The sequence below is a fragment of the Oenanthe melanoleuca genome, linkage group LGE22, assembly GCF_029582105.1.
Source record: "Oenanthe melanoleuca isolate GR-GAL-2019-014 linkage group LGE22, OMel1.0, whole genome shotgun sequence".
NCBI classification, from domain to species: Eukaryota; Metazoa; Chordata; class Aves; order Passeriformes; family Muscicapidae; genus Oenanthe; species Oenanthe melanoleuca.
Window position 1 is genome coordinate 1,141,288 of NC_079363.1, and position 18,570 is coordinate 1,159,857.

The following is an 18,570-nucleotide window of genomic DNA, read 5'->3' on the forward strand; positions in this document are numbered from 1 at the left end:
GCCTCGCTGCCTTCCCAGTGAACTCCTCCCAAATGCACTCAGGGCTGGAGGAGGGAGCTGATTTCTGCTCCCCAGCAGGGAAAGGAGAATTAACACTCCCAGAGCTGTAAATCCCTGACAAGCCAAACTCCTCCGTGGTTTGGGACACACCTGAGGTCCAACAGGAGTCACCAGGTGGATTTTCACCCTGGCAGGAGCACAACCCAAATATAAACACACCTTTTGTCCTGAAAATTTCCAGCTACAACAGAGCAGATCCAACAGTGGGCATCTAAAAAAACCCCAGTCTATTCAGGATCTGGGAGCCTACAATCTGTTGAGGATCTGAAGCTGTTTGGGACCCAGGCAGCCTCACTCTGATCAGGATCCAGGGTTTCACACAATTTGGGGTCTGGGGATCTTAAATCTGTTGAGGATCTGAAGCTGTTTGGGACCCAGGTGGCCTCACCCCCATCAGGATTCAGGCAGCCTCAGCTCAGTTGAGGTCTGGGAGCCTCAGCCCGTTTGGGATCCAGAGACATCCAGCCCACTCAGGGTGTGTGGAGATGCCCAAATTCCACCAGAATTCCCTCGCTGAGACAGTGCCACACTCCTGGGTGCTGCTGTCCTGCTGGGCAGGAAAGTGTCCATGGCAGGTGCAGAGGAGGCACTTCCAAATCTGCTCCCCCAAAGCCTCGGGGCAGGAGAAAGGAGGAAGGACACGGTGAGGTCACCCCGGAGCCTCTCTTGGGATGAACAATCCCAATTCTCACAGCAGAGCTGCTCTGATCATCCTGGACTCGCTCCAGTCCTCCCTCTGCTGGGACCCCCAGGCTGGAGGCAGTGCTCATCAGATGCTCATCATTAATTGTTTAATTAATACTCGTGGTGTACTTGGTTTTTTTCCATGGATTAATGCTGGATTTGTGTCCCTTTTCTCTCTGAGCACAGGAAACTGCTTCAGGGAAAAGGAACTTAATGTTAATACTTGCAGAAAGTGTCCTTTAACTCCAACCTCCTGCTCTCGGACAGGAATCCTTTTCCTGGTGCTGAACCTGCACAAACTGGACTCATTCATGGCCATTTGTTTCCCCATAAATTTCATTCTTAAAATCCCAGAATCCGGGAGGCTGAAAAAGATCACAAAATCCAAATTGTGACTGATCCTCACTGGGTGACACGTCCAGTTATTCCCTGGACATCCCCAGGGATGGTGACTCCAGCACCTCCCAGGGCAGATCCAGTGCCCTTTCTGTGAAACAATTCCAGCTGACTGTTCTGGAGGGCAGCTCTGCTGAGGGGCGTCACTGCCGCACCTGCACCTCCATCCCTGGGAGAGGCAAACCCACCTCCCCGCAGGTGCATCCCGGAGCAAGGGAGGCTCCAGGACCAGGGAACGGGGGCTGTAACCACGGCTGACACCCCCAGCCCTTCCCAGCGCCTGGAACCATCCCGCACTCCCATTCCCACCCCTCAAAACCCCCATTCCCACCCCTGAAAATCCCCATTTCCCCCCGATCCCCCTTTCTCGCCCCAAAGCCCCCCGATCCCCGCCGCTCGCTCCTCCCGGCCGCCAGGGGGCGCTGCCGCCGGCGGGCGCGGGCGGCTCCTCCCCGGCGCTCCGCGCGCGCCGTGCGCGGCCGTTTCCGGTTCCGTTCCCTTTGTGCGAGACAAGATGGCGGCGCGGGCCGGGTTCCAGTCGGGGCCTGCGAGCGGCGCCGGCGCCGGGGCCGCGCCAGGAGCCGCGCTGGGCCCGGGAACGCCGGGCGGGGCGGTGCGCATGGGCCCGGCGCCGGGGCAGGGCCTGTATCGCTCGCCGCTGCCCGGAGCCGCCTACCCGGTGAGGCGGGGCGGCGCGGGGCGGGGCGCGGGGCCGGGCGCGGCGGGCGCTGACCGGGTCTGTTCTCTCCGCAGCGGCCCGGGATGCTGCCGGGCGGCCGCCTGGCGCCGCAGGGCCCGGCCATGGGGCCTCCCGGCTACGGCGGGAGCCCCGCGGTGCGGCCCGCGCTGGCGCAGGCCGGGCTGGAGCAGGCTCGCAAGCGGCCGGCGCCGCAGCAGCTCCAGCAGGTGCAGCCGCAGGCGGTGCCCAACCGCAACCACAAGTAAGGAGCGGGGAGAGGGCGCGTCCCGGGGCATCCCCACACAATGGGAGCATCTCGGGGCGGCAGCAACATCCCCTGGGTTGTTTTGGGGTTCAGGAGGAATTTCTGCATGGAAATTGCCGGGCTTTGGAAGGGGCTGCCCAGGGAGGTGGTGGAGTTCTCATCACTGGAGGTTTTTAAAGAATGACTGGATGTGGCGCTCAGTGCTCTGGGCTGGTGACAAGGTGGGGATTGGGCGCGGGTTGGAAGAGTCTGGAAGGTCTTTTCCAGCCTCAGGGATTCTGGAATTCTCAGCCATCCTGCAGCTCTCAGGGGGCTGAAAGGTCCTGTCAGGTCTTTGAGCATTCCCCTGGCATTGGAGAATAGGGCAGGGCTGAGTTTATGTCAAGTGCCTGCATCCTGATGTGATGCCCCACTGACAATGATTTCAAATCATTCTGGATTTAAAATGCTGCTCCTGGAAAAGCCAGTCTAAAGTTGATTGAGGCTGGATGGTCACTTAGTGTTGGGTCCACCTTCCCAAGGGATGAGCCTGTTTTCCAACAGATGTAATTCCCTTTGTGAGTGCTCAGAGGGGTGGGAAACACTGAGATAACCAGTTGGCCACACTGGGGCAGGGCCCAGCTAACTGGGGAGTCATTGGCCAGTGGCTGCTGCAGGTTTGTGAGTTCTCAGAGCTGTTCCCATTTTCACTCCTGCTTTGCCTCTTGCCCCTGTCAGTGCCAAGAAGAAGAAGATGGCAGATAAAATCCTCCCGCAGCGGGTGAGTGGCACACGGGGAGGGGCTCAGGGGGAGCTGAGGGCAGCCTGGGCCACTCTGGGGAGCTGATGGGCATTCCCATCCTTGCTTGGCCACAGATCCGGGAGCTGGTGCCTGAATCCCAGGCCTACATGGACTTGTTGGCCTTTGAGAGGAAGCTGGACCAGACCATCATGAGGAAACGCCTGGATATCCAGGAGGCTCTGAAACGCCCCATCAAGGTGAGGGAGCCCAGGGGTTGTATCCAGGCTCTGGAGGCTCCTGAGTTCAGGCAGCAGGAGGGCACTGAAGGCACTCACATCCTGTGAGTGTGGCATAGCAGGAATCCCAGTGCACAGCCAGGGACTGGGACCAGCAGCACCTCTGTGTGCTCCAGGAGAGGGGCATGAGGCAGCTGAAAACATTGAGCTGAGTTTTAACAAAACCTGTGCAGGCCAGTGGGCTCTGTACAGCAGAATTAACGCTGAGCTGATGCTTTTTCTCTCGTAGCAAAAGCGAAAGCTGCGGATTTTTATCTCCAACACCTTCAACCCAGCCAAGTCGGACGCGGAGGACGGAGAAGGAACCGTCGCCTCCTGGGAGCTGCGGGTGGAAGGACGGCTGCTGGAGGATGTGAGTGGGAAATACCCAGCCTCAGAGGAGACTGTGCATCTGGAATTGGCAGTAAAACCAGTTTCCTAGTGTCTGAGAGCACAGCTGGGGCTTGATATCCTCCTTCATCTCTGTTTTCCAAGGAGTCTGATGGTGACGAGACCGAGAGCCCAGCTTGGAGACCGATGGGTATCCCCACGGCAGGACACGAGTTGTCCAAAGTTCTTAGAGTTGTGAGAATCACTGGTGAGAGCAGCTCAGTGGCACTTGTGTCCCCAGCTCTGAGAACAGGGCACTGGCTTTGTATGTAACTGCTGAGGGGTTTAACTCCTGCGAGCTCATCTTTAACTCCAGTCTTTCCCTTTCTGACTTGGAAACTTGATTTTTGAGCACACATTGGTGAATTCAGGTGTTCAGAACTGACAGGAGCTGTTGTGCACGGTGGCTGTGCTTGAGTGCTGAGACTTGCTGCCCTAACCCTCTTCCTCCCTGTGTTGCTTGCAGTCTGCTCTGTCCAAATATGATGCCACCAAGCAGAAAAGGAAATTTTCGTCCTTCTTTAAATCTCTGGTCATTGAACTTGATAAAGACCTGTATGGCCCTGACAATCACCTAGTAGAGGTGAGCTGCTTTTTGCTGTGTTTCCTCTAAAAGTGGGTTGGTGTTTCAGCAGGTGGGGTTTGTGTGTCATTAATAATTTGGGAGGTGGGAATCCTTGAGGCTCCTGGGAGCCAGGAGCTCTTGAATTCTCACTTTGGCTTTTTCTCTCACTTGCTGAAGGTCAGAACAAATGTATTGACTCTTGTTTCAAACTCTTACGTAGGAAGAATTGGAGCTTTCTTTAGTTGGGTGGGATTTATTGGCGAAGCTTTTGGGTGCCCAGCAGCAGGAGCAGAGGGAATTATGTGTGGGGTGGGGCTTCTGAATTCCCTCTCATTTCCAGTGGCACAGGACTGCTACGACTCAGGAGACAGATGGGTTCCAGGTGAAGAGGCCGGGGGATGTCAACGTGCGCTGCACTGTCCTGCTGATGCTGGATTACCAGGTAGCACAGGATGGAAAAAAATCCCTCCCTGTGAGGGTGGGGAGGCCTGGCACAGAGTGCCCAGAGAAGCTGTGGCTGCCCCTGGATCCTTGGAAGTGTCCAAGGCCAGGTTGGACAGGGCTAGGAGCAGCCTGGGATAGTGGGAGGTGCCCCTGCCCATGGAATGAGGTTTCTTCCCAACCCAAAGCATTCCATGATTCCATGCTGGGAGCAGCAGTGCTGTGTCTGGGGTTGCCTCACCTCTCTGTGCTCCTTTTTCAGCCTCCCCAGTTCAAACTGGATCCACGCCTGGCTCGGCTCCTGGGCATCCACACCCAGACCCGGCCCGTGATCATCCAGGCCCTGTGGCAGTACATCAAGACCCACAAGCTGCAGGACCCCCACGAGCGGGAGTTTGTCATCTGTGACAAGTACCTGCAGCAGGTGAGCAAGGGCAGGGCAGGAGCAGCAGCAGCTGCCTCAGTTTCCCTGCGTGGGCAGCTGGGGGTGGCTGCAGCGAGCCCCAGCTCCTCCCTCAGCCCTGTCTCTGTCACAGATATTCGAGTCGCAGCGGATGAAGTTCTCTGAAATCCCACAAAGGCTTCATGCCTTGCTGATGCCCCCAGAGCCCATCATCATCAATCATGTGATCAGGTGAGACTGCTCCACGTGAGTTCTGTTTGCAGGGAGGAGTGGGAGGGAGGGATGGATGAGGCTGGCACAGGAGGACAGTGTGACATGTCCTGGTTTTCAGTTCCCATGTTCCTTTGTGCAAGAACAGCCGCCTCTCTCATTTCCACATCCCTCTTCCAAAGACACTCCCACATCCCTGCTGTCCTTTGCTGTGCATAGAAACCTTCTTGGAGCAATCACTCATTTCTTTTGCTGCAAAGCCATCGCTGGGCTTTTGTTGCTTTTGGGGCTGAGGCTTGTCCCTGTCCCTGCCTGCAGTCCCTTTGCTGCTGCATTTGCTGCTTTCTTGAACTGCACCCAAATTTTGCCTTTCTGGAGCTACTCCCTGATTTTGGCTTCTTGTGGATGTCCCCAGTGTTGACCCAAATGACCAGAAGAAAACAGCCTGCTATGACATTGATGTGGAGGTGGACGATACCCTGAAAACTCAGATGAATTCCTTTCTGCTCTCCACAGCCAGTCAACAGGAAATTGCTGCTCTGGATAACAAGGTAGGAAAAGCTCCTTCAGGTCTGCTCTCCTTGTTGCTGGGCAGGCATGCGTCTCTGGACAGGACAGGAGTGCTGTGTTGTTTGGAAGCTGCAGTGGGATGAGCTGTGTTTACAAACATGTGGCTGTACCTGGAAATTTATAAAGCAAATGGTCTATGGGAAAATTGGTATTATTTAGAGCAGGGAACTGGGAGCTGAAAATCCTTGTAAGTGTAAGTCAAGAGAGTGTACGAATTTGCCTTCATGTGGTGGATCCCTTGATGTTTCTGATTTCTCCCCTGTTCAGCAGCTCCATTCTGTATTTGTCTCCTTCAGATCCACGAAACAATTGAGACCATCAACCAGCTGAAGACACAGCGGGAGTTCATGCTGAGCTTTGCCCGAGATCCTCAGGGCTTCATCAACGACTGGCTCCAGTCCCAGTGCCGGGATTTGAAGGTAAAAGCTTTGTCTTTGTGTGGAAGGTGGTCCAGTTCACACCCTTCCCTCATTAGAATGAGCTCCCACAGAGAGAAGGAGGTAATTTCCTCCTTGGAAAGAGAGGCTGAGATTTGAGTCAAGCATTAGAAGCTGACCTGAGTGCACTGAGCTGTGTGTGAGGAAAGGGAAGGGGGTGGGTTTGCTCAGCACTGGCTGAGCTGTTCTTTGTGCTCCCCAGACAATGACTGATGTGGTTGGGAATCCCGAGGAGGAGCGCAGAGCCGAGTTCTACTTCCAGCCGTGGGCGCAGGAAGCCGTGTGCCGGTACTTCTACTCCAAGGTGAGTCCCTGAGCAGGGATCCCTGAGAGTCCCTGTCCCTGAGCAGGGATCCCTGAATGTCCCTGTCCCTGAGCAGGGATCCTTCTCTGTGCCTGTCATTCCTTGGGGCACACAGTGTTGGGAAGGTGGCGATTGCATCTTGGTACCAGTTTGAGCTCAGCCTTTCCCAGCTGGCTCCTGTGTTAACTGGGAGCACTGGTGCTGCAGCACCCGAGGGTGTTAATGCTGCACCTCTGCTCCTCTTGCAGGTGCAGCAGAGACGGCAGGAGCTGGAGCAGGCGCTGGGGATCCGGAACACATAAGCTGCTCTGCTCCTCCCCAGGCAGAAGCATCCCAGCTGTTTGTGGAGAGCTCACTGCTGCAGCTCAGCGAATCCCACTCCGGCAGCGAGGCCCACGTTACTCATCCTGTCATTGTCCCTGCTGGGGCATGGCCAGGACCCCTGGAGCAAGCAGACAGGCTCCAATGAGCACACATTTCTACCTGGTTTTCTTCCTGACTGTTGCCTTGTCAGCCCCAAGGCTTCCACGAGCATCCCCGTGACTCCGCACTGCCCGTAGTGTCCCCGGTAGCCAGAGTGACTCCAGAGCCTCCTCTCAGCCCATTCCTCCCCAGCCAGCATCTGGCTGGGTGCTCAGAGCTGCTTCTGAAGCCTGGCTCTGCTTTAAGGTGTGGCTGGGCTCCTCCCTGCCACGTTTTACAGCCCGTGCCAGGCGCTGTGGTGGGCAGGATGCCGTGAGCTGACATACCTCCCTGCCCTCACCCCTCCTCAGAGGGTGCTGCTGCACTGGGCTGCCTCACAGGTCACTCTCCTCCTTGAGGAAGTTACTGAAGAACTCTGTAGAGAATTGCTTCTTCCCTTCTCCCCTGCCCCATTCCCTTTGTGTTCCATGATGGACTGTCCTGGGCTGGGATCACAGGGAGACGAGGCCTTGGCTTCCTGCAGGGATGTGGAAGCCTTGGAGTGATGCAGCAGCTCTGCACTTCAAACACCTACATGGGTTCCAGCAAACCACGTGCCTGTTTGTTTTCCCTGGAGCAAGGAGAAGGGATGCAGCAGCTGCCTGGAGTTCTGCAGGGATGTTGTAGGCTCATTTCCTTGGGACAGTTGTCCTGTGTCACTTGCTGTGGGGACCAGAGGCTCCTTCGTGTGGGTCCAAGGGTGGAACAGGACAGTCCTTGGAAATGGACATTTTTCCAAGCATATGTGAGTTTGCAGGTGTTTCCATGCTGAAGCTCCTGTGGTTTTAGTCAAGTTTTTAGGCTGTGGGGCTGCCATAGGGCCCAGCATGGTTCAGGAATGTACAAATAGATTTTCTCCACTGTGAGGAGTAGCAGCCCCAATGCCTCCTGGAGGGAGAATGAAACAGCTCCACTTCACCCCCATCCCAGTGTTTCTGCTCGGGACTATAATGCAAATGGACTCAAAAGTTGGTCTGACTCTTGGAATAGCTGCAGGATCATGATACTGATGAGCCCTCACCCAGCTCAGCGTGGCTGGGGAGGCTGCTGTGAGTTGGAGCACCTGGGTGGCCCTACTACTCCTTGTGTCTGTGTTACTACATGTCTGTGAGTAATAGACTCGACTTCCCCTCTCCTTTGCCCTTCTGAAATGCTCCTCTGTGGTACTGGGGTGAAGGTCTTGGTGCTGGAGAAGCAGCCCCTGACTCCTCAGGGTAATTCCCACAGGAGGGATGCTGAGTCCTACTTAGGCAAGCGTAGCTGTTGCAGAGTAACTGCTTTTCTTAATTGAATATTACGGTTTTTTCCATGGACCAAAATTTTTTTTTTGTACTGTATCCTTGTAGACGTCACCCAGTTTTAATAAAAGACTCCTGTGAAGGAAGCTGTCCTCCTCCTTCCATGCTGACAGCTTGCACACTCCCAGCTGCCATGGGGGATGAGCCTGGTGACTCCCAGGGAAGGGACAGGATTTATTATCTCTGCTTTCTTCTTTTCAAAGCCAGCAGGGTTAAGTGACTGGAGAGAAAATGTTCTTCATATTTTGGCCTTTTATAGCAAGCCCTTCATGGAGGGATCTCCCAGCTTGTAGATTCTGCTAAGCCTTTGCAAACTTTTGCTTTTGTGGTGAACAAAGTAACGAGCAAAACTGGAAATCCAGGGGCCATTGCTAATAAATCCTGAACTGCCCTGTGTCCACTTAGCTGGATTGTGGCAGCCTGTTGGACATCCCAGGGGAGTAGAGCCGAATTTGAAGGAAACTGTAGTACAGTTTACATGCAAGGGTTTAAAATTACACAAAAGGGGATTTACTCTCTTCACCCTGCTTGTTTATAGAACTTTAGATGCTTTTCTGCAGACCTGGGATCCCGGGGCTAAGGGGAGGATCCTCTGTGTGAAGAGGAAAGTGCTGCTGCCTCAGGCTGTGCTGGGGCTGAGCCTAGGGCTGCACCAGGCGGTTCCTGCTCCTTCCCAGGGGGAAATGGCACTTTCTGGCAAGAGCGGCACAATGAAATGCTTTTATGCAGCAAGGCTCAGCAGTCACGAGTCACAGGTCTCACGGGGGCTGCAGCTTCCTCACGGGGGGCGGCTCTGATCCCTGCTGCTCTCTGGGACAGCGACAGGACCCGAGGGAAAGGCTGCAGCTGTGTCAGGGGGGTCGGGATGGATATTAGGAAATTTTAGGTATTTTCCCCCAGAGGATGCTCAGGCACTGAACGGACTCCCCAGGGAATGGTCACAACCCTGCCAGAGCTCGAGGGGCGTTTGGACAACGCTGTCAGGCACAGGGTGGGATCATTGGGGTGTCTGTGCAGAACCAGGGCTTGGACTCGCTATTCTTGTGGGTCCCTTCCAGCTTAGTGTATTCCATGATTCTGTGATTCTGGACTCGCTAATCCTTGCGGGTCCCTTCCAGCTCAGGGAGTTCCACCATTCTGTAATTCTGTGACTCCTGATTCTGCGGGATCCGCGCTGCTCCAGGGCAGCGCTGTGCACCTGCCGTGCCCGCAGCGGTTCCCGGTGCCCCGGGGCGAGGCGGGGCCGGGGGCGGGCCGGGGCCGGGGCCGCCCCTGCTCCGGGCAGCCTTCAAATAGCAGAGCCGGGTTCCGAGCCCGCAGCGCCCCGCTGCTGGCACCATGGGTGGCAAGAAGGTTTGCATCGTGGGCTCTGGCAACTGGTGAGCGCCGGGCAGCCGGGTCCCCTCTTGTCCCCTGTCCCCACTGCTGCAGGTCACAGCGGTGCCCTGGGCTCCCCGGTGCCCGCTGCCACGGCTTCCCTGTGCCCTGCAGGGGCTCGGCCATCGCCAAGATCGCCGGCAGCAACGCAGCTCGGCTGAGCAGCTTCGAGAGCCAGGTGAACATGTGGGTGCTGCAGGAGGAGGTGGGCGGCCGGCGGCTCACGGACATCATCAACACGGAGCACGAGAATGTCAAGTACCTGCCGGGGCACAAGCTGCCCCCCAACGTGGTGAGTGTGGGCTGGCAGCAGGCTGTGTGAGGGGCTCTGGGGCTGCTGCAGCCCCGGGTGTGAAGGCAGAGGATGTACCGGGCTGTGTGGGGCTCAGTTACGCCCTCCCACTGACCTTCATCTGTGCTTGGATGAGCTGCAGCCCTGGCTGCTCTCACAACCCACCTTTGCCCCTGCTCTGGCATCCCACAGGCTGGGCTGGAGGCCATGTGGCTGCCTCTGAGCTGGCATCATCCCACTCTGCTCCAGCCCCTCTGCCCTGCCAGCTCTGGCAGGGACCTCAGCATTGTGACTTTGGGCCCTTCCTTCCCTTCCAGCTTCCCAGGCCCTAACAATAATCACTCTCTGTTCAGGTGGCAGAGCCAGACCTGCTCAAAGCCTGTGCAGGTGCTGATGTCCTCCTGTTCGTGGTGCCCCACCAGTTCATTGGCAAAGTCTGTGACCAGCTCAAGGGCCACGTGAAGAAAGAGGCTGTTGGGATGTCGCTCATCAAGGTGTGAGCAGGAGCAGCACAAGGGCCGAGGCAGGGGAGATGGAAACAGCCTGGTTTGGAATGGCTGCTGAGGGAATCCAGGGATTTTGGAACAGAAATGGGCACTGGGGGGAAGAAGGGAGGTGGTGGCAGAGCGTTTGTGGGGATTTGAAGGTGTTGGTGGAGAAGAGGATCTCAGGTGCTGAGGGGAGCAGGGCACAGCTCTGCACATCAGGATCAGCTGAAGCCCTGCAGCACAGGGAATGGCAGCATTGGGGTGGAGGGCAGGTATCCAGGAGGGGCAGCTGCTCGTGGCCTACTTGGCAAGGTGGTGATCAGTCAAAGGTTGGACTCAATGTCCTCAGAGATCTTTTCCAGCCTAATTGATTTTGTGATCTCTATGCCTGGCTGTGTCCCAGGGTGTGGATGAAGGACCAGACGGGCTGAGGCTGATCTCAGACATCATCCGTGAGAAACTGGGAATAGAAATGAGCGTGCTCATGGGGGCCAATATTGCCAATGAAGTGGCAGAAGAGAAGTTCTGTGAAACCACCATCGGTAAGGAGCCAACATCCCTCCTCATTAGCAGCTTTCATCTGTGATGAGCAGGAAGAGGCAAAGGGCAGGGTCTGGTGCAGCTCAAACTCCTGCTGCCTCTGGTGAACTGGCCCTGTTCCCTGGGAAGACAGGAGACTCCACAGGAGCTGGCTGAGCTCATTCCCAGGGTTTGTGATGGGATCACTCGCTCCATTAACAACATTAACAATGGAGTTGTGTAGCTAAAAGTTCCTGCCAGCATGGACCCAGCATCAGGCAGCTGCCTGGCACAAATTAAAGGGGTGGGTACCAAGAGGCCCTTATTAGGAATAAGTTCTATCCTTGATTTCTGTGGGATTCACAGGATGCCCACCTGGATCTCATGTTATTGCCAGCCAGGGTTGCTTTAGAAATTCAGTGGTGACTGTTCCAACATCCTCCACACTGTTAGGGACTGTGCACAGAGCCAAAACAAACAGAACTGTTTGCTTGGTCAGAAGTTGTGGCATTCAAAGTGTCTGTTTTATTAAACAACAGCAAACACACTGGGCAGGAGGCTGGGGAGGTGGAGCAGAGCCCACAACCCCTGTGAGCACACAGGACCCTGCAGGGACAAGCAGGACAGAAAACTCCAACCCCAAACTTTGAAGATGCCTTTAACCTACTGAGCATTCAGAAAGTAATTTATGTCTTGCTTGACACAGCAGCAGGGATTGTCCCTGTGTTTTGGGAATGCCAAAGTTGAGCATTCCTTATCTGTTAGGCAATGTGTGCATGGCTCTGTGTGGACCTGCACATGTTTTGCAACATCCAATGGTTGGGCAATAGGTTCCTTTCACTGGATGACCTTCAGGAGAGCATGAACTTATCTCATGGTGTTCCCCATCACCTTCTTCCTCGTCCCTTTGCCTCCTCAGGCTGCAAGAACATGAAGCACGGGCAGATGCTGAAGGAGCTGATGCAGACACCCAACTTCCGTGTGTCGGTGGTGCAGGATGCTGACACTGTGGAGATCTGTGGGGCTCTCAAGGTGGGTGTGCAGGGCCTCGTGAGCAGAGCCTGGAGCTGTGCAGGGAGGAGGGATGAAGGGCACTGGCACAGCCAGTACTTGGGATCACACAGGCTGAGCTCTGTTGGGAGGAGACCCCTCCACGCTGCCCTTGTTTTCCAGAATGTGGTGGCTGTAGGAGCTGGTTTCTGTGATGGGCTTGGCTACGGTGACAACACAAAGGCTGCTGTGATCCGCCTGGGCCTGATGGAGATGATTGGCTTTTCCAAACTCTTCTGTAAGGGCCCTGTCACCCCTGCCACCTTCCTGGAGAGCTGTGGTGTTGCTGACCTCATCACCACCTGCTACGGGGGCCGCAACCGCAAGGTGGCCGAGGCTTTTGCCAAGACTGGGAAGGTGAGCAGAGCTGAAAGCAGAGCTGGAAGTGGCTGACACTGAGACTGTGGATGAAGCTGTGTCAGGGGAGGTTTAGGCTGGATATCAGGCAAAGGTTCTTCACCCAAAGGATGGTCAGGCACTGAGGCTCCCCAAGGCTGCCAGAGCTCAAGGGGTGTTTGGACAACGCTCTCAGGCTCAGGGTGGGATTGTTGGGGTGTCTGTGCAGAGTCAGGAGTTTGGGTGATCCTTGTGGGTGCTTTCCAACTCAGGATATTCCATGATTCTATGATTGCATCAACCTGGTGAGCAGGCAGGGAGGGGATCCCAGCCAACACTGTGGGATCTGTCTGTGCTTGGCTAGTGCTGCAGCCCAGCTGCAGGGCAGGAACGTGCTGCAGCAGCAGGGCTGCAGGTCCAGCTCCTCACTGCTGGGTTGTTTCAGTCCATCGAGCAGCTGGAGAAGGAGATGCTGAATGGGCAGAAGCTGCAGGGTCCCCAGACATCTGCTGAGCTGCATCGAATCCTCAAGAGCAAGAATGTAGTGGAGAAGTGAGTGCTGGAATCTCTGTGCTTCCTGGGGTGGGGCTGGGACCTTTCAGGAGCAGCAGGAGGGGAAAGCCCCCTTTTCTGCACTGCCCACATGACACCAGCTGGGCAGGAGTGGCCTGTTGGATGGGGCACAGTGCCATTGGCCCACCTGCTCCTGCGTGCCGTGCCACAAGTCGAGGTGCTCTGACTCTGCCATCCCTGGTGACTTTCTTCATCTGCCCACAGGTTCCCCCTCTTCACTGCTGTGTATCGCATCTGCTACGAGGGAAAACCTGTCACTGACTTCATCACGTGTCTGCAGAGCCACCCTGAGCACATGTAAGGGGCTCTGCCTGCAGAGCACGGGCCCTGCCGAGATGTGCTGAGAGCTCCTGCCCACACCAACCTGATCTGCTGCCACAGCCTTGGGAGGAGTCCAGGTCTCCTGGGAGCCTCTGCAGACTGCTGGGAGAGCAAAGGTTCCCTTCCCCAGCCCCTGCCCTGGACACTGAGCCTGGCACAGAGGTACCTGCTGACCTCTTTCCCTCTTTGAAGGGCTCGTTTAATTGTTGCTGCTGTCTAAGGTCTGCCCTGAGCAGGGCTGAGCATCTTCCTCCTTCCACTTCCTCACAGTGGATTCAGCTCTGGGAAGGACTCTGCCTTATCTCATGATAGATAAGGGCTGGGCACTGCCTGGGATGGAAAAGTGTCCCAAGTCTTCCCTTTTAGCCCCATGGGGCCACTCTGGGTGACACCAGCTCTCCCCTACCTGCTGCTGCTTTTGCATTCCCTGTCTGGTGGAGAGGGCACAGTCCCCTGCCAGGCTCCACCTGGTGAGTGGAGCTCTCAGGACTTCCAAGAGCACTGAGGATCTTTCTACACACCAGCACAGACAATGGCATTCCTTGCCACCCAGCCATGTGCTGCTTCCCCCAGCTGCTCCTGCTGACCCAGGGACACTCTGGAGCTTGTTTATGTAGAGCTTTTGCTCTCTCTATCAGACATGGCTCCAGCCCTGGGGAGCTCCCCTGTTGTCACAGGTTTGCCTGTGCTAATTCCATACCTGCTGATTTCTCTCCCTGTCTCAGTTTGTCCTCTGGGGCTTGGCACTGCAGGGACCAACAGCCCCCAAGTCTGTGTGAGCAGCTGGTGTGACCCCTGCCTTGTGCCTCCACAGCAGGCAGGTGGGTCACCACAAGGCTCCTGAGTCATGATGCTGTTAATTAAATGCTCCCCAGCCTCTGCCTTCTTCTGGTCACTTCAGCCCGTGCTTTAGACCACTCTGTGCTTCCATGTGTGGCTGTGCAGGAGCTGAGGAAGGAGGGCTCACACTTTCCCTCATGTGGGGATGCTGCAAGCTGCCCACTGGCACAGGGCAGGGATGGGCATATGATCCACAACAGCTACATGGAGATGTCCCCAACATCCCAGGACAGGACAGAGGCCTTGGGCTTCCCTGAGCCTTTGAAAAGTGCCCCTTGTCTGGCTGGGTGCCACGTGTCCCTCTGCTCCTCTGAAGCTGGTGGTGTTTGCTCAGGCCAGCGTATCCAGCGGTCACTGATCCTACCTGGGCTGGAAGGCTTGAATGCTGCAGGGCTCCCTGTTCTCCCCCATTCAAGTCCCAGAGCCAAGGGGTCTCTGACTAGCAGTGTACCTTGAAAATAACAATAAACATGGAGAGGAGACAGGAGATGCTCTCTTTGTTCTGCGACTCCAGTGCGTTGCTGTCGCTGGGTTGGTGCCTGCTGGAAGTGCTCAGAACAGGGCACTGCCCGTTCCCTCCTGGCTCTGCACCCTCCTGTGCTGTCCCAGAAACAACAAGAATGTCCCTGCAGGTCCCTGTGTAGCCACAATGTCACACAGTGTCCCACTTGCTTTGTCTCAGCAACGGTTCCAGGATTAAAATTTGGCCGCAGGACTCTGGCGGGTTGGGATTGCAACACTGAGCCAGGTCCAGAGTCCTCACCTGGGGCCTGCAGGACCCCACTGCGCCCCCACACCCCAGGCCTCCCCTCCTCTGATGTTTGGGCTTCCCAGGACATGCTGTGAGATTTTCTTCATCTCTTCCCAGCTGCTTTTCCCAGCCTCGCCTCGTCCCTGTGTGCCTTTAAAGAAGCCCCGTACTGAGTGACCTTTCCAGGGCTCTGAACCCTCTGCCTGATGTCTTGCAAGGGGAATTTAATCTGCTGGCACTGCACTTGTTTCTGTGCCTTTTATTAGCCACGTTTTCTCAGCAGGCACTCCGCGACCTTTAAATTCGGCAGGACTGTCGTGTGGGGGGAGCCAACACGGCTTCCTCTGCTGAGGAGCTTTATTGAGCTTGGAGGGAGGATAAAGGAAGTCCAGCGTGTTCCTGCAGGGCTGGCACGACTTGTAGTTCTCTTTGTCTTCAAGGGCTTCAGGAATCCAAGTGTTTGAATTCCCTCTGCTCCCTCACACAAACTCCTGTCAGCACCTGCTTGGAGCTGCAGCAGAATCCAGCAGGGATTTGTGTTTAGCTGGGAGCTCCTCAGCGATGGGAATGCTTTGTGCATCCCTCTTGCCCATGTTTATTTGACCCTGGAAGTGCCCAAATCCCTCTTGCTGAGGGTCCCAGGTCTCATGTAGGAAGACCAGCACACCAATCCCTCGCTTTTAAACACATAGCACTGGAGCTGGATTTCCTGAGCTATAAAAAGTCTTCCCTTTGCCATTTGGAATTATGTTCTGCAGGCTCAGCACATCCCAGTGCTGCAGCCCTGGGAGCTGCTGCTGGGGGAAGGAAGGATGAGGAGGGGAGAAAGAGTGACCCTTGGCAGCTTTGGAGCTCGAGGGAGCCCCGCATAGAGCAGGGCTGGGCCAGCAGAGTTCAAATGCTGAAAAGCATTTGAAATGCTGAAAAGCATTTGAATCCCTCTGGGAGAGGGACAGGAGGGGACTTAGGGGAACACGGCCTGTGGGGAAGGAGGCGCTGGGCTGGGGGCACATTGGGACACTGGGCAGACACCAGGGAGCTTGGGAGGGCACTGGGACCCTCAATAAAGTACCGGGATCCTCAAGGAGGCACTGGGAAGAGCCCTGGTGAAGCCACTGTGACCATGGGGATGGTACTAAACCTCTGAGCAGCAGAGCCTCGACACCCTCAGCTCCATCCATGTACGGCCAAGCAGGGCCCGTCCCTGGCGAGGTCCAAGTTCGCTATATCACCGCCACCGCACCTCAGACAGGGAGCCCCGCGGGTTGTGTGGTGCAGGAAGCCCGGACGGAGCCGAGGCGTCGGCGATGGCGGCGGGAGCAGCTCCTGAGGGGGACAGTGCGGAGGAGCGGCTCCTGAGGGAGGACACTGCAGCCCCTGAGGGGGACAGTGCGGTGGGAGTGGTTCCTGAGGGGGACACTGCGGCCCCTGAGGGGGGACACTGCGGCGGGAGCGGCTCCTGAGGGGGACACTGCGGCTCCTGAGGGGGGACACTGCGGCGGGAACGGCTCCTGAGGGGGACACTGCGGCTCCTGAGGGGGGACACTGCGGCGGGAGCGGCTCCTGAGGGGGACACTGCGGCTCCTGAGGGGGGACACTGCGGCGGGAGCGGCTCCTGAGGGGGACACCGAGGCTCCTGAGGGGGACAGTGCGGCTCCTGAGGGGGGACACTGCGGCGGGAGCGGCTCGTGAGGGGGACACTGCGGCTCCTGAGGGGGGACACTGCGGCGGGAGCGGCTCGTGAGGGGGACACTGCGGCTCCTGAGGGGGGACACTGCGGCGGGGCGTCGCCAGGGGGCGCTGCGGGCACCGCGCGCTTCCCGCGCCCGCCGCCGTCACGTGACGGCAGCGCACGTGACGCACCGGGGCCACGTGACAGCGCCACGTGACGCGGGCCCGGAGCGCGGCGGAGCGGGACGGGAGCGGTGAGAGCGGGACGGGACAGAATGGGATAATAATGGATGGGATAATGGATGGGATGGGATGAGATAATGGATAGGATAATGGGTGGGACAGGAGCAGTGAGTGCGGAGGGATAGGATAGGATATAGGATATAGGATATAGGATAGGATAGGATAGGATAGGATAGGATAGGATAGGATAGGATAGGATAGGATAGGATAATGGATGCGATAATGGACGGGATGGGAGCGGTGAATGCAGAGGGACAGGACGGAGATAATGGATGGGACGGAATAGGATGGGGCAGGGAGTCCAGAGGTGGTCAGTGAGTTCACCAGGGACCGCTGCTGGGTCCAGTCTCATTCACCTGTTCATCACCGACCTGGATGAAAGGATCCAGTGTACCCTGAGCGGGTCTGGTGATGATACAAAACGTGGGCTCTGGCTGATCCACCCCAGGGCTGTGCTGCAGCTCAGCAAGGCCTCCAGCAGCTGGAGAATTGGGCAAAGAGAAACGTAATGATTTATTAGAATAACCTAATGAGGCTCAACAAGAGCATGTGTAGGATCCTGCACCTGCAGAGGAACAGCCCCAAGTACCAGTGGGAACCTGGAATGGTCAGGGAGGGGATCCTGCCCCTTGGCCCAGAGTGGTCTGTTCAGTTATGGGCTCCTCACGACAGGACAGTCAAGGAGCTGCTGGAGATGGGCCAGTGCAGGCACAAAGATATTGGGGGATCTGGAGCATCTCTCTGAGGAAAGACTGTGGGAGCTGGGCCTGGTAGTCTGGAGAGAAGACTGAGAGGGGATCTTGTTAATACATGTCAATATCTGCAAGGAGTCAGAGGATGACGCCAGACTCTTTGTGGTGATGCCCACAAACAGGATGAGGAGCAACAGTCTTAAACTAAACCATAAGAAATTTCACCTCAATATGAGGAAGAATTTTCCATGGAGGGGGGCAGAGCACTGGAACAGAGTCATGGGAGTCTCATTTCCTGGAGACACCCCACGCCCTCCTGGACTTGTTCCAGTGTCACCTGCTCTGGGTGATCCTGCCTGGACACGGGGGTTTGGACTGGATGATCTCCAGAGGTCCTTCTAACCCTGACTGTGCTGGAATTCTGTGTCTGTCTCGCAGGTGCAGCCATGGTGTCCAAAAAGCAGCTGGCAGATTTTGGCTACAAGGCGTTCTCGGGCTCCATGATGCTGCTGACGGTGTACGCCGGGTACCTGTGCAGTGTCCGCGTGCAGAGGATGCTGCAGCAGCGCCGCCAGCGCGAGAGCGCGCCCGGCCCCGACAGCTGAGCTCTGCTGGGGTGGGGCTGCAGCTGGGAGCTGAGCCTGTGCTGGGACTGGGAGCTGAGCCTGTGCTGGGACTGGTTCTGGACTGGGACTGGCCCAAGGAGCTGGGACTGGTCCTGGTCCTGGGAGCTGAGCCCATCCCGGGACTGGTCCTGGCAGCTGGGACTGGCCCCAAGAGCTAAGCCCATCCTGGGACTGGCCCCAAGAGTTGGGACTGGTCCTGGCAGCTGGGACTGGTACCAGGAGCTGATCCCACACTGGACCAGCCCCAGAAGCTGAGCCCAGCCTCAGGAGCTGATCCCACACTGGAACAGCCTCAGGAACTGACTCCAGCCTCAGGAGCTGATCCCACTCTGGACCAGCCTCAGGAACTGAGCCCAGCCCCAGGAGCTGATCCCACACTGGACCAGCCCCACCTTCCCAGTCCCCCCCAGCTTGGGGGAGGAAGATGCAGCACAATAAAACCCATGTGAAAGTTGCTGGTGTGGTGGAGTGTGGTGTCCCCCAAATCACAGACCGGCCTGGGCTGGGCAGAACCTCAGTTCCACCCCTCTTCCATTGGCCTTCCAGGAGTCCATCACTTCTATCCTGTTCTTCCAAAAAGCTGTTTCTTCTGTGCTCCTGGCAGCAGCCCAGGTAGGGACACACACTGTCC

General features: G+C 56.8%; 3 protein-coding genes across 3 annotated transcripts; all 3 read left to right on the forward strand.

The window, feature by feature from the left end:
* The first annotated feature begins 1,654 nt into the window (after window positions 1-1,654).
* Window positions 1,655-8,246, forward strand: SMARCD1 (SWI/SNF related, matrix associated, actin dependent regulator of chromatin, subfamily d, member 1). Its single transcript, XM_056515268.1, has 13 exons — window positions 1,655-1,819; window positions 1,894-2,081; window positions 2,802-2,844; window positions 2,940-3,062; window positions 3,331-3,453; window positions 3,937-4,053; window positions 4,376-4,477; window positions 4,739-4,900; window positions 5,013-5,110; window positions 5,505-5,640; window positions 5,956-6,078; window positions 6,299-6,400; window positions 6,649-8,246. The coding sequence occupies exons 1-13, from the start codon at window positions 1,655-1,657 to the stop codon at window positions 6,700-6,702; spliced, it is 1,536 nt and encodes a 511-aa protein (XP_056371243.1). The 3' UTR covers window positions 6,703-8,246.
* A 1,164-nt stretch (window positions 8,247-9,410) lies between these two features.
* GPD1 (glycerol-3-phosphate dehydrogenase 1) lies at window positions 9,411-14,443 on the forward strand. Its single transcript, XM_056515269.1, has 8 exons — window positions 9,411-9,539; window positions 9,652-9,829; window positions 10,183-10,323; window positions 10,721-10,859; window positions 11,756-11,868; window positions 12,010-12,243; window positions 12,668-12,774; window positions 13,000-14,443. The coding sequence occupies exons 1-8, from the start codon at window positions 9,499-9,501 to the stop codon at window positions 13,094-13,096; spliced, it is 1,050 nt and encodes a 349-aa protein (XP_056371244.1). The 5' UTR covers window positions 9,411-9,498; the 3' UTR covers window positions 13,097-14,443.
* Window positions 14,444-16,550: 2,107 nt separating this feature from the next.
* On the forward strand, window positions 16,551-18,394 carry LOC130265927 (cytochrome c oxidase assembly protein COX14 homolog). The gene is made up of 2 exons (XM_056515271.1): window positions 16,551-16,632; window positions 17,752-18,394. The coding sequence occupies exon 2, from the start codon at window positions 17,760-17,762 to the stop codon at window positions 17,916-17,918; it is 159 nt and encodes a 52-aa protein (XP_056371246.1). The 5' UTR covers window positions 16,551-16,632; window positions 17,752-17,759; the 3' UTR covers window positions 17,919-18,394.
* Window positions 18,395-18,570: the final 176 nt, after the last annotated feature.

Coding starts and splice junctions, on each gene's coding strand:
- SMARCD1 (XM_056515268.1), top strand. CDS start 1,655: ATGGCGGCGCGGGCCGGGTTCCAGTCGGGGCCTGCGAGCGGCGCCGGC. Junction 4,054..4,375: donor CTGACAATCACCTAGTAGAG/GTGAGCTGCTTT, acceptor TCTCATTTCCAG/TGGCACAGGACTGCTACGAC. Junction 4,901..5,012: donor GTGACAAGTACCTGCAGCAG/GTGAGCAAGGGC, acceptor TCTCTGTCACAG/ATATTCGAGTCGCAGCGGAT.
- GPD1 (XM_056515269.1), top strand. CDS start 9,499: ATGGGTGGCAAGAAGGTTTGCATCGTGGGCTCTGGCAACTG. Junction 10,324..10,720: donor TTGGGATGTCGCTCATCAAG/GTGTGAGCAGGA, acceptor GCTGTGTCCCAG/GGTGTGGATGAAGGACCAGA. Junction 10,860..11,755: donor GTTCTGTGAAACCACCATCG/GTAAGGAGCCAA, acceptor TTGCCTCCTCAG/GCTGCAAGAACATGAAGCAC.
- LOC130265927 (XM_056515271.1), top strand. CDS start 17,760: ATGGTGTCCAAAAAGCAGCTGGCAGATTTTGGCTACAAGGCGTTCTCG.